General features: G+C 38.7%; 1 protein-coding gene across 2 annotated transcripts in view; it reads left to right on the forward strand.

The window, feature by feature from the left end:
- pnpla7a (patatin-like phospholipase domain containing 7a) overlaps positions 1-12,854 on the forward strand; it is a 46,382-nt gene extending 33,528 nt beyond the window's left edge. The window contains exons 34-36 of one of the 2 annotated variants that reach the window (XM_049604706.1): positions 2,243-2,327; positions 4,610-4,725; positions 7,767-12,854. In XM_049604706.1, coding sequence (XP_049460663.1) covers positions 2,243-2,327; positions 4,610-4,725; positions 7,767-7,874 — 309 coding nt within the window. In that variant the 3' untranslated portion in view covers positions 7,875-12,854. The remainder of the gene's footprint in view (positions 1-2,242; positions 2,328-4,609; positions 4,726-7,766) is intronic. The other variant, XM_049604707.1, reaches the window with a different exon arrangement.
- The last annotated feature ends 1,271 nt before the right edge of the window (positions 12,855-14,125 follow it).

A 14,125-nucleotide genomic window follows, 5' to 3' on the forward strand; every position in this document is an offset into this window, starting at 1 on the left:
TTTCTACATCCTCATTGTCAGCTGCATGGCATCGTCAACAGCCTCATGTGTTAGGCCTTGGGCTGCACTGCTGTTAAAGCAATAACAGTAAAACTATGCATCACTCAGCTCTTACAGCACAGAGAAGCAGATTTACCACACACCAGATTTGTCCCCCAGCAATGTCAAAGAAAGACAAAGGACCAACTAAACAAGGAAGGAGACAGAATGATGAAGAAAGATGAGCTATTTACCCCCAGTTTTAACAACAACACGAGCAGGATGCTCAGAAAATAGCAGGGTTGATATCGAAAGGAGTTTTGATAATAGCCCCAAAGCAACAAACTAACAAATCAACCTGAGTAATTGTGGAGATAAGGATGGCGCAGATTTGAAAACGGTCTTATAAATGAATCCAATTTTCATTCTTTAAAACAATAGCTACCCCACATAGGCCGTTAATGAGTGTCTTTCTATTTTAGGTGCTAGTGTAGGGTGCGACTCTCGGGGGAAATAATGCATCTCTTACCATGATGGATTCTACATAATGTGCTCAGTAATGCTGCACAAAATGCTGAATGAAAAAAAAAAAAAAAAATCAGGTGGGGGAGATTTAAAACAAAAGGAGTTTGTGGTTAAAGCTAATGAAAAGCTGACAGTATTTAAGATCCAGAATAAGCAACTAATGATTGCAAGATGTGATCAGTGATCTTTCAATTAGCATGGTGGAGGAAGAGCCTGTCTATCAGAATTTATAAGGACAGATTGTGTGTCTCTTCATCCCCTTTTGGCACCATACGACCTTGACACACAGGCGTCAGTTGACCAAATTTTTCGGTGTTTCTCGTACCGTTAGCACTAGTCAGCCCGTTAGTCCTTGTTATTTTTTGGCCAGTTCGGCATGTTGAATCTGCGCAGGAGAGTCGGTAAGAGATATCCCTCTGATTGGCAATTCAGCTCAGTGCACGAGAAGAGAAACAGAAGTGAGGAAAGTAAACAACCTGCTGAAGTCTAGAGGACGTGAGATTGAAACCAATAGCTGTGTCTCAATTCAGGGGCTCCAGCCTTTGAAGCCTGCATTTGAAGACCAACTGTGTTTCATCTGCGCGACCAAGGCTCTCCCAATTGAAAGGCTCCTTAAAGTGCATAATGAGAAATGCAGCCTTCTTTCCCAGAATGCTGAGGATGCAACGGATGAATCCTTTGTGGCCCAGCCTATCCCAAGATTCTTTGCGCATTAACTAACAGTTGTTCACTAGCTAATGGTTAACATTACTATTAGCTAAAAACATGCAGCTTAAACAGTCTTAATTTAATAGGTTGACCTGAAAACGGTCCTCCATCAGCCTAAAATATATCAAATGGTGGTGTCTCAGGTGGTGAATCATCTCCTCAAGTATTATTTAAAGAAATACATATTTAATAACAATCTCTGGGTCCATTATTCAGGGCTAACTAGCTTACTCCGTCTTTTGTCAAGCGCAGCTGGTTGCAAGGTAACAGTAACGCCAACGTGTCGGGGTGAGAACAACTGGTGATGAAACCAGGAAATCCTCCGCAGACCAGACCGCCCTATTTCAGAGACCTTTCAGTTTGGCTGATGCAGTCTTCAAAGGAGGCGGCCAACGTCAACCGTGAAGGATGCGTCCTTCAAAAGCTGCAGCCCCTGAATCAGGACACAGCTAATGTGTGATATTACGTTTTTTCTTCAGCCATTGAGCGCTTCAGCCGAAACAGCTCTTGGTTGTTTGTGTTAATGTTTGCCAGCACACGATAAATGCAGTTCTAAATCTAATTTGTTCTTTCAACATCGGTTCGTGTTGTTAATGTGCTAACTGACTAACTAGTGTCTTAAATCCGTCCTGTCGGTCTTCCAGCTTCCCTTTTTTAACGATGAATACAGACTACCGCCACCTGCTGCTATGGAGAGTTATTTCCTCTCAGTCAGGCGCAGAGCATAGGTGCTAGTTGGCTCTTGGCTGTAGTCTTTGCGGTGTATTGAAGTGGAATATTTTCATGTTTTCACCACTGGCTTATGTAAGGAGGAAGACAGTGAAGCGTTTTAACAGACAAGGTGTTGACGCCTGGCAGCTGGCGAAGTTAAAGCCCACTGGTTAGTTATCTTATTCCAACAGATTAAAATAGACCCAGTGCCTGATTTCAGAATTTCTCCAACTGTTTGTTTGCTCAGTCTGTGTTGAGCATTTTTATGTATTTTGAGTTTGTGTGTGTGTGTGTGTGTGTGTGTGTGTGTGTCTTTCAGGTGGTAACTTGTCCCAATGCTTCCTTTACCGACCTGGCAGAAATTGTGTCACGCATCGAGCCCGTCAAACCTGCTCTTGTGGATGGTAAATCTACCGACACACTCTCACTTTGAGCCACACTCATGATCACAGTCTGTAAACATGCCTGCACTCTGTGTCTGGGAGAAGACGTGCTTTTACTCTTTCATGTTTGTCTTTCCTGTGCTCACTGTTCTTTGTCTTTGGATGAGTTTTCTTTCTTTCCTTTTTTTTCCTGTCATTCTCCATTACCAAATGGATCAGTTTCATGTGGAGGAGGAAATGGGTTGCTGAAATCTCCATTGCAGAATACATTTTAGCAATTATGTGTTAAAGTAAACATTTTTGTGGCATGCTATGACAATTTTTATGACACACTATACTGTGACTGTGTATATGCCATTTTTTATGACTATAGCATTTTTTTCTGACATAGTATACTATGACATTTCATATATTATTTTTTATGGCATACTATAATATGAAAGTTTTATGGGATTTTTTTTTTTTAAACATTACTATACTATGACAATTTCTATGACAAAAGATACTATGACTTTCTATTTGACATTTTTTATGGCATACTATACCATGACATTTTTTAGAACATTTTATGGCATTTTTATGACATCCTATACTATAACCTTTTACCTAACTTTGTTATGGCATACTGTACTATGACATTTTTATGATTTTTTTTGTTTGTTTTTATGGTATACTACCCTATGACCATTTTTATGAAAGTGAATACTTTCTATATGGTAGTGTGAAATTTTTTATGAGATGGCATGTTAATATTTTTTATAGCATACTATACTATGACATTTTTATGAATTTTTTAAGAGATTACTTTGACTTTCTATTTGACATTTTTGTTATTTTTTATTTTATGCAATACTACACTACAACAATTTTTACTCTTTCTTTATGACAATTTCATGGCATACTATATTATGAATTTTTCATGGCATTCTATGACTTTTTAGATAACATTTTTATAACATTTTGTCACATACTATACTATGACTTTTTATATAATTTTTTATGGTATACTATACTGAGACAATTTTTATGACATACTATATTATGAATTTTTATGGCCTTCTATACTATAATTTTTTTTAAGTGGCATACTGTATTATATTTATCATGACATTTTTATGGCTTATTGTACTATGTATATATATATATTTTTTTACCATACTTTTTTTTTATTACATTTTTTTGTTGCTGACTATACTATGATTTTTTTATATAACATTTTTTATGACATACTATGCTATGACATTTTTCATTACATTTTTCGACTTTACTTACTGTGACCGGAACCTGTATGTACGCCTGATTTGAAATATGTGTGAGATGAGCACATTCTCACCACAAAGGGAAAAGCCATATGCAAGGTTTTTGTTTTTTAATGCGTCATTTATACATCTGGTCCCTGGTCTCTACTGTGCATTTTACGTGCACATGCCATGATGGGTTTTTGTTAGAGCTCCTACATGACATCACCCTCTTAAAGCTCACCAAAGTTTTATTACCTTTTATTAGTTATACAAAGTTTATTGGTCAAATGCTGGTTATATAAGTACATTTACTGAAATTCTTGACCTTCAATTCCTTTAATTGTGTATTAACATACATATGAAAGACGATAATATAAACAATCTGTTTATTAGCCTGATAAAAGAAATTTGTGTTTGTGTTACAGGGAACAAGATTTGTTTCTAGCTTTTATGCATTACTGATATTACTCTAATATACCTTGATGCAGTGGTCCAAAGAATTATCGCAAATTAATATTGTTTAGTTGTGCTATCTTACAATCAGTATATACTAAATGCAAGTTTAATTGTGTTGCTAATGTAACTGGTTAGAAGTTGAAGTGGCAATGGGGTCCTTAAATGTATGGAAAGGGTTTTAAAAGGTGGAACATTAAGGAATCCTGCATAAACCCTGTTGTAACATGCTGATGGAAATTAGGACCTGTGCAAATTTCATATTTCAAATTAAGCATTTGCAATCAAACAGAAACAATATACGTTTTTAAGATCGTTTTTAGAAACCATCTGTAAGTGCAACCTCATAGAACATCCAAAGGTGTTTTTCCTCAGACGTCTCCATCCTCTCATCCATCCTCTTCTTTCTATTTATAACCTGTTTGTCATCCATCACTCGTCACATTGCCCTGTTTGACTTCTCACAATGCCTCACATTTTTTGCTTCTCTGACTCATTCACCTGAACACCCACTTTTGTTTGTCACCTCTTCTACACATCACATATTCCAACTTATTCACCCACAATGTGCTTCTTTGCTTCCTGTCCTCCGCTCCTTCCCTTCATCAGAGGAGTCAGAGTACAACACTGACTATGAAGAGGAGGCAGTGGAGAGCGCTCTGTCTGACATGGAGCTATACAATCGCTATGGAGAGCACACTGAAGGGGAGGAGACTGCTGACACGGTGGGAACCACTGCTTCTAAGGGTGGACATGATGGGGGTTTCTTCTACTTAAAAATGCATCTTGTGGTTTACTTGCACACTTTAATTGGCCACAATAACTTTTTGTTAAATCTAGACTTCGGGAAAGTCAAAAGTGTCCTGTTGGCCCATGTACAGGAAGAGATTAAAGTTCACTCTGGAGCCAGGCCAATTAATACTCTAAATGCGATCAATAAGACCATAAAATATATCCGGATATTAATTGGAGGACACTGCAGGGCCACATAATTTAACTAAAATGGCATGTTTTAGTACAAGTCACAAGCCGGGGCCTGAGAAAGTGGTAGGGCTTTGACTTTGAGTCGAACATAAGGGGATTGGGCCAAGACTCAGTTAAGCTCTAAATAATGTTTTCCAAGTCAGACGGGGGGGGGGATCACATATTCCACTCCATAAAAGATTCAGGTCTAAAGGAATCACTGAGTTCAACTGACAAGCACAGCTGCATTGTGTTGGAAGAATTTAATCTAGGACATTAAAAAATGGATAACACTCACAAGTCTAAACTTTGTCATTGAAAAAGGGAACCGATTTTGGCCGTAAAAATTACGGCACTAAACAACTGAGAAAAATGTCAGCGATTCCTTCAAAGTCTCGTCAACTGTCAATTGAGATATTGCGATCAGTTTTCACAAGAGGACAAAGGTCTTGTAACACGACTACAGAGCGTTTTTCAGCCTGACTCAAAGTAAAGCTGTTCATATGTTTTAAACTGAAACGCAAAACAAGTTGCTCCAACTTCTACTACAATCAGCCTGTTATACACATCTGTTACTACTGCTTCAGAGATGAAGTGCAGTGAAGAGATGTCTGAAGATTCTCAGTCATCCAGGTCATGGTAATCGTAAGCGCTATTATATCGTAGCCAACTGGACTTGCTTGCGTTTCTTGAAGACGTTTTGCCTCTCACCCAAGAAGCTTCTTCAGGTCTAAATGAATTCACCCCTGGTCCCACCTGACCCTAACGACACACATGATGGCCAGGTGGGTCAACGACTCACATCGTGACCTTAACGGCTATGAAAGTATGAGTTCACATGTGACTCCAGCAACTCTGCAAGGGTTCACACCCACACAGGGTTTAAATCCTGCAACTCTGTAACAGTCAGTTAGAACTGAAGAAGCCTCTTGGATGAGAGGTGAAACGTCTTCAAGAAACACAAGCAAGTCCAGTTGCCTATGATATAGCACTTGTGATCAGTGAAGAGATAATTAGTGAGAATGGGTTGAAGGTGATTTGACGACGTCTGTTACTTCTCCTACTACTTAAGATGTCTACACATGTATGCAGAATCAGTTGGCAACTGTACAAGAGTTTGGTACTATGGTTAACTAGGGGTGTAAATCACTAGCTTCATCAAGATACGATATTGTATCGATTTGTTTGGATAACGATACGATGTTTGCTGATATCACAAAGTCTGTCACGATACGATTTTGATTCGATTCGATTCGATTCAGGAGCCTGCGATCAATATGACGCGATATCATATGCCCATCTAACACAATCATTTACATCATCTCACAAAAACAACTAGAATATGATTTGACCATTTTATTTCTGAGCTCGGTTTGTTGTTTGAGCGGAGGCGCGCTTGCCCAGAAATGGTGACACAGACGTGCTATGTGAATTTCAAAATAAATGTGTATCTTTAAGATGACGATATGGATCAGTGTATCGTTACATCCCTATGGTTAACACAATTCGGACTACAAATGAAAACCAATCACCTTTGAGCAGGCTTTGGTTTCCTGCAGGTAAACAGTCAGTGTGGAGAGCAAAATTCCAGCGTTGGAACACATTGGCTATCACATTATGCTGACTTTTTTAAAAATTTATTTGCATCCATATGCAAATATCTGTTAATAGAGAAAAGCCACAATGTTGCCAGTCAACAGGCTACACCTGTCTCTAGTTGCTAATGAAACTGTAAACAATGATTGGGACACGGGAAACGTCCAGATATCCGCTGGCTACACTGGATCTCCTGAAATATTTGCAGTTGTCACCAGAGGCTTTATTCAAGGTGTCTACAGGTCCTTAAAAAGTCTTAAATTCAATGTCACAACAATAAGGCCTTAAAAGTCTTTGTGAGGTCTTAACGGCTACAAATATTTTATCTAATTTTATTTATCCATTTTTTAAATTTCTTTTTGTGAACATGAGTGAAGCCTTTCTATGTGAAAGTCCACGTTTCTGATGTTATAGATCTTTTAAAAACTATAATACTGTAATTTTACTTAATACCTGCACTTACCTGTTAGTACAGTGTAGATTGACTTAACTCATGTTAAATAGGTAAAACATGATTTGTCCAAAAATCTGTCCTAAATTTGGTTAAAATGTGTCTTAAACAGCTCTTGAAAAGCATTAAATTTAACTGTCTGATACCTATAGACACCTTGATATTGTAGTCAGACAATAGCTGATGGGTTCTGGGATTGGTTGCATCTATGATGAGGCTAGTCAGAATTCTAATGAGCAAGATGAGCAGTTCAAATCAGATCAAATGTGAGATTATTAAAGGATAGGTTCACATGTTTTGAAGTTTTTCTTTCTACAGAAGCATCCATAACCTTAATCATTCCTTATGGCCACACTGATCACAAAAGAACCCCTTTTAAAGCCATTTTGACGGCTTTAATTAAAGTGACGAGGGATGAAAAGCACAGTAGTGTAAAGATTTTGTCGTTAACTTATTGCTGCCAAATGAGACTGAAGGGGAAATTCTGGTAATACGTACCTTGAATTTACATTTTCTAGCCGAGAGGCGTAAAAAAACAGAAAGGGAACAAAATATTTATCGATAGAAGCAGATGCTTTGGACAAAGGCCATGTATCACAGTAACCATGTTATTTGATAATGAGCCATTAAGTAGAAGTCTATTATGCATTTGTAACCTTTTTCTTCAGAATCTGATTAAATGTGTATTATTGAGATGAACTGTTATTTGAACTCCTCTTCTCCTCACTGATCCATAACTCTGCTTTCACTTCTCAGGATGAAGAGCTGGAAGGGAGACACGCACGCCACATTACCTCACTCACCAGCAGCAACCCCCAGTCTCCCACCGCCTCTGACAGTCCGTCAAACCACGAAGTCCATTAAGTGAGGACCAGTCTAATGAACTCTGCTCGATCAGGTCGTCACAATTTAACCTGCCACATTTTACCCTCCAGTCTGTCCCGCATGACTCAAAACCTGTCCCCTGTCCCCTGTCCCCTGCCCCCGCGACCGTCGGCATGACTGCGATTACTATTTTGCCCTCGGTAACCTGGCCTTGTTAGCTGTGTGGCTGACATAACGAATGTGCAGCCACTTTTAAAAAAAAATGAATACGGACAGGTAGTAATGTACTCAGCTGCAATCCTATGCATTCCTATTATATAAGAGCAGCTGCAAGCTCTATCATTTCTCATATTGAGATAGTGGAGAGTGCATCTGTAGCTTTACATGAGTCACATAGACCAAGATAGAAGGTAGGAGAGGTCGGGAGATACTATTTCCATGAAATAATAATTACATGAGTCAAGGTGACAACTTCGGCTCTTGGTTGATTACATAAAGATAGATTTGAGATAAAGATTCACTTCACCTCACTTCTGTTATCTAGACATGCAGATAGTTTTGACGTATGCATCTCTGAGATTTCTGCCACACACAACGTTAAAAGATTAGACAAAAAAAAAAAACTGGCACGTCCAAAGAAAAATGAGCAAAAGGATAAGACAGAAAAAAAGTTGCAGATTTCCTTTTAATTTAGATATTTACATCGTCTCAGGCCACTGAAAATCCTTCAAATTAAAGCACCAAGATGGCATAATCACTCTTTGGTTGCCCTGCTAATAATTCCTCTCCACAGTGACGTGTTGAGCAGTCACAAGTAGGCATTACTGTATTATAAAAGTGCAGTCCGCGATTCTAATCTAAATGACTTTGTGTCATATTCAGCAAAGATCTCACGCTCCACTAGCTGTCTGCTCTGTGTGGGCACTGAGGAAAGATAGATAGATAGATAGATAGATAGATAGATAGATAGATAGATAGATAGATAGATAGATAGATAGATAGATAGATAGATAGATTGATTCAAAATACTGAATTCAATTCACCTCACTTGTATTTGGAGTGGCAGAAATCTCAGGGCAAATAACACCAAAACTAACAACATAGCTAGATACCCTGAGAGGAAAGTAAGACTAACAGTCAGTGGCTACTTCATCAGGTACACCTGTACAATCTAATGCAGTCCATTACAACAGCTCTGTCCTAACATTGATCTATATAAAGCGAATAGCGCTCAGTTATTGGGGACAGTGTTGGAAATGTGTAAATTCAATTAGATGTTCATAATTGAGGTCAAATGAGGTGTTTCTATTATTTTGTCCTCCCTATTTGCATACATTTGGAGGGCAGAATATTAGAAACACCTCTGCATATAATGCAGTCCAGTACAACACCATCATATGACCTCAGTGCCCAAAAGAAAACTGATTACATGCATTATAAAAGTAGACTTTTTTGCATAACAGTTGTATTGGATTACAATAGAATGTATGATTGTACCTAATAAAATGGCATGTGAGTATTGCATTGATGTATTAAGTTAGACTTGACAAAAATCAGAGCCGCTCCTTATTGTTTTGTGCATTCAGTCTACGTAACGATCCACATCAGCAAGCCTGATGTAAAAACAGAAAGCGAGCAAAACAAGCAGCGCGCTCTGCGGCCATGGCTGTCAGCACAGCTTTGTCGCACCCAGTGTGCCAGGGACATGGAGGGAAGTAATGATTGCAATCCACTTCAAAGCACTGGTTTCCCCTCTCAGCTGGCAAGAGAAGCCTCCCCCCCACCCATCTGTTTTCTGGCTCGAATCTATCAGACACAGACTGAGCGGCAGACAGTGTGGATCTGTCGAGTGAACTGTGACGCTCCGCTCGCCTCAGTACAGTTTATGCACAGGGGCTATTTGCAGCAGCGGGGCAGATCTTCACAGGAACACGTTGTAACACAAGTTATTTGGCTTGTCAAGACATGCTTTAACTTTTTTTTAAGTGACTTGGATCAGATTTTTCTTTTCAAACTGCCATTACGATGATCAGATTTTTGTTGCATACATAATATTATCTGAGTAAAATGAAAAGAGTCTCTGTAGGTCTTGCTTTGATTTTCTTAACATCCGTTTGGCTGATTGATTATGCACTTATGAAGAGTATTGCTGAGGACCCAAGGGAGTGTGAGCCCTTAAAGTAGATCTGTGGAACATTTTATCAGTATTGTATTATGTTCATACTGTGTAGCATATTGAAAAGGGACCCCCGGTGTTGTAGTCTAGACCATTTAATCCAAGACCAAGTCATAAGCAGTCATGAGTCAAGACCACAGTGTACATTTAAAATAAGAAATGAGTTAAGTTATTGGATGCATTTGAAGTAGGAAGTTTTGCATCATATCACTGTGATGATGTTAGCCAACAAATCAAACAACGCACAGACAATGTAGTGATATCCCCCGCAGCTGTGGACTCGACCGGTCTTGAAACAAAATCCTGCATACTCTTTAGTCCCGTTTCCATTAAACATGTTCAGTATGGTACCTTTGGAACCAAAAGTAACCCTTCAGACATGGTACCTAGACCCTAGTGTTTCCACCTCAAACAGTGCTCTTAAATGTGGGTGGGGTTGTTGTCACTCACTGCTCCGTCCAGCACTCACTGTATTTCCTCATTCCTCATTACCAGTGACACCAGTCTGCATCTCGTGTATCGTCCACAGAACGGGGTTGCACACAGGCCCAGATCAAAATAAAACAGGCTGCAGTGAGAGTCTCTCTCCATGGGATATTTAAATTTTTCCCACTTGTTATGTGTATGTCATGGGAGAGGCAGAAAAACATTGACTGTATAGTTACAATTTACTAATAAAACTCTCTACAGTATGAACAGTGGTTACATGAAACCAGCCACAACTCAGCCTTGAGCAGAGTGACCGTCCTCTATTGACCAATCAGACTGCAGTGTTCACAGCTCCACCTTTTAGTACCAGATCTGTGTGCTAAGTACCCCAACAGAGGGGGGACGAAAAATGGAGACAGTATGGAACGGTTCCATTGGTACCATCCACAACTTTTCACAGTGGAAATGGGAAAAAAAGCGTGTTGAGCTGAACTGAACCATACTGTACTGCTTGGTGGAAACAGGGCTTTTGAGACAGGAGTGAGTAAAAAAGCAGTCAGTTGTGGTCTCAAAACCAAGACCGATCTTGAGTACTACAACACTGGGAACCCCTACTTCTCTCATTGCTTGCTACAGTACATTCAAGAAGAGATGAAAAACAGAGATTGGAGACACCTGAGATGTTAAACTGTAGCAGACTCCTTTTAACATTTCAAGCATCAGCAGTGTGACTTTCAAAATGAACGCTTTTGTTCCTTGAAATAGCCTGGTCCCAAATACCCAGCTGTTAGCATATGATGCATATACTGTAGCAATGCTTTAGGACGAAACTATGTCATAACAGATGTATTGCTTAGGAAGGAAGCACAGTGTCACGTGTGAGGTTGATTGGATGAGCGGTTCTCGAGAAAGCTGCAAGCAGCAACGAGAGACCAAGGAATGGGACTGTTCTAAACAGATACTTTAAACGGGCACTGCAGTCACTGTGAAAAAAGTGAGTAACTGAATATATTCATATTTAAGCCAAGAATGTATACAACCTTAGCCCTTGATGTTTTTATGCACAACATTCTGACAATCACTCCAGAGATGCAATGCAATGTACAAACACACTAACACATTGTTACATAGCCTTGTTTAACATGCCTCTCTGTATGGCACTTTACCATGTTTAGAGTTGACCTCAGTCACAGCTAGAGCTGCAACTTATAGTTATTTTCAGTATTGATAATCTTGATCTTTATGTTTATGTTGTATGTATGATTTTTGTGTTTAATTAACACATTAATATTTTGATTCATGTAACGTTACAAAATAGAAAATGGATTGTCAAATTTCTTAGACTGAGGTGACATCTTTAAATTGTTTTTGTCTGACCAGCCGTCCAAAACCCAAAGATTTGTAGTTTACTTCGAAGTGATTCCAGGAAAAACAACAAAGCCTTATGTCTTAGAAACTGGAACCATTAAAAGATTTGCGTTTTTGCTTTACGAATGGATTGAAAATTAATTATCGAGATTAATAGTTAATGGTTTTTACTAATTGTCTCAGCCCTTATCGCCTTATTACCAGAGCCCTAACAACAGAGCATGACAAACATTTTTTTAAGTGGATCCCTTCAATATGTTTTTGTGAGGAGTGTGATAGTCGAAAAAAAAAACCTTGCCTGTGTTCTGTGACCGAAAAAACTTGTAATAGTGCAATTGTGCTGCTATTTCCTGTTAATTATCCGCTGACACATCATCTACAAATGTATCTGCAATAAGCTAATATCAACCGGCCAGTTAATCAGTCAGGCTTTAATCATTTGAATATCAATGCAACATTTTTATTGTTTTATTTTCACCCCACTCGATAAAGCACCCTGTCAGCCTCACCGTATGAAGCTGCGATCTCTGCTTATACCGGTGACACAGTCCCTGTGGCCTTACATGTGTAGACAGTAGGAGAAACACTGTGACAAACACTAAGGGTTTCCCACTTGGTGTTGGTTAAGAGTCTGGACACAGAATGTGTGAACAAGGCAGAGACAGAAAAATGTTGTTTACCAGTGAGGTAATGTTGTTTGCACTGGTGTTTTTTTGTACTTTTGGGTGGTTTCCAAAAACTGAGCACAATGAATTGATGCTGTCTGGCAGAATGAATGTTTGGCTACTTTATAAAATGGGACATGGTAATGGATGAGGTGCTTACGTAATGTGTGGGACTGTGCCATGAGTTAATGTTACAAAGCCTTAGATGACCTGTACAGAAAAAAAACAACCACTCGTGCCCTCATTTAGTATAAGTGTACAATGATGAATGTTTACCAGTAAGCCTGTAATGTATGACATCAGTTACTTATCTATATTTATGATATTTGATAAATATGTTTTTGATAATCAATTGTTACTAATAAACCACTGTTTGATGTATCCTGTGAGCCTGTCATTGTTTAATTTCCCAATGGCTTTGTTTGCTGTAGAAAAGAAATGATTATTTTCATCTTTGATTAATGCACTGATTATTTTTTCAATTAATTGTTTGGTTTATAGAATTATGAAAAATAGTCAGAAATCAGATTAGAGTGCCTCGCAGATCCCTGACAGAGTGACACTTCTCTGTAGAGGTAACAAACTCAGAGGGAAGTTAAAGTGGAATACATAAATCTGCTTAGTGCTTGTTGCCTGGGGGCATCTGCAGATGAGATCATATGTTAATGAAATTCACCTGAGTAAATAAAGCATTATTGGAAAAATAAATTGTCAACCAGTGAAGAGGTGGTTCCAGTGGGTGGCTCGGTGTTAAATGCGCTTCAGTGAAAGTACCCTGGCCTCAACACTGGAGTCAACCCTGCTCAAGTTTTGTGCTATGTCCTGAATATTTACCAGCTTCAAAGTTTTATGAAGCTCTTTTGTCATACAGAGATGGACAAGGGGAAAGAGAATTCCCCTCTAGGGGACCAGAGGTTTGCACTGTCTCTTCATAGTAAGCACCTGGGTTTGAATTTCAGCACAGGTCCTTTCTGTGTCAAGTTTCCACATTCTCTCTTGCTAAAACTAATTCAATAGAATACGACACAACCCGGCAACACATCTTATATTTATGAAGATTACAATATTAAAGGGACAGTTCACCCAAAGATCAAAAATACATATTGTGGTGCTGAGAGCCAATATAATACATTTCAGAAACTCAACAGCAATGTCTCTTTCCAAAAATCATGACCCAGTTAGTCAAGGAAATCCCCAGACCTTGTTCTGAGCAGTTCATGTAGGGATGATTTTCCAGACTACACCTGCCAATCATTTCACTTTTTAGTAGAGGGCGTGCATCTACTGCTGAAGCAATGAGCACCACTGAGCTAGCTAATGGCTAGGCAGTAATATTGGGGGAATATAGTACAGTATGCCATTAAAAAATGTCACAGTATAGCATGCCATAGAAACTTTTTGGTGTACCAGACCTATGCCATAGGAATGTCACTGTATAGTATGCCATTAAATCTGATGATATATTATTGCGTAAAAAATTATAGTATGACATAAAAAAGTCACAGCATAGCATAGTGTTGCATAAAAACATCATAATATAGCATGCTTTCAAAAAAGTCATAATGTAGTGCACCATAGAAGCCTCATAGTATAATATGCTTTTAAAGATGATACCAAGTTTAAGATAAAAGTCACAATATTTACTATGTCTC

Source organism: Epinephelus fuscoguttatus, linkage group LG18 (assembly GCF_011397635.1).
Source record: "Epinephelus fuscoguttatus linkage group LG18, E.fuscoguttatus.final_Chr_v1".
NCBI classification, from domain to species: domain Eukaryota; kingdom Metazoa; phylum Chordata; class Actinopteri; order Perciformes; family Serranidae; genus Epinephelus; species Epinephelus fuscoguttatus.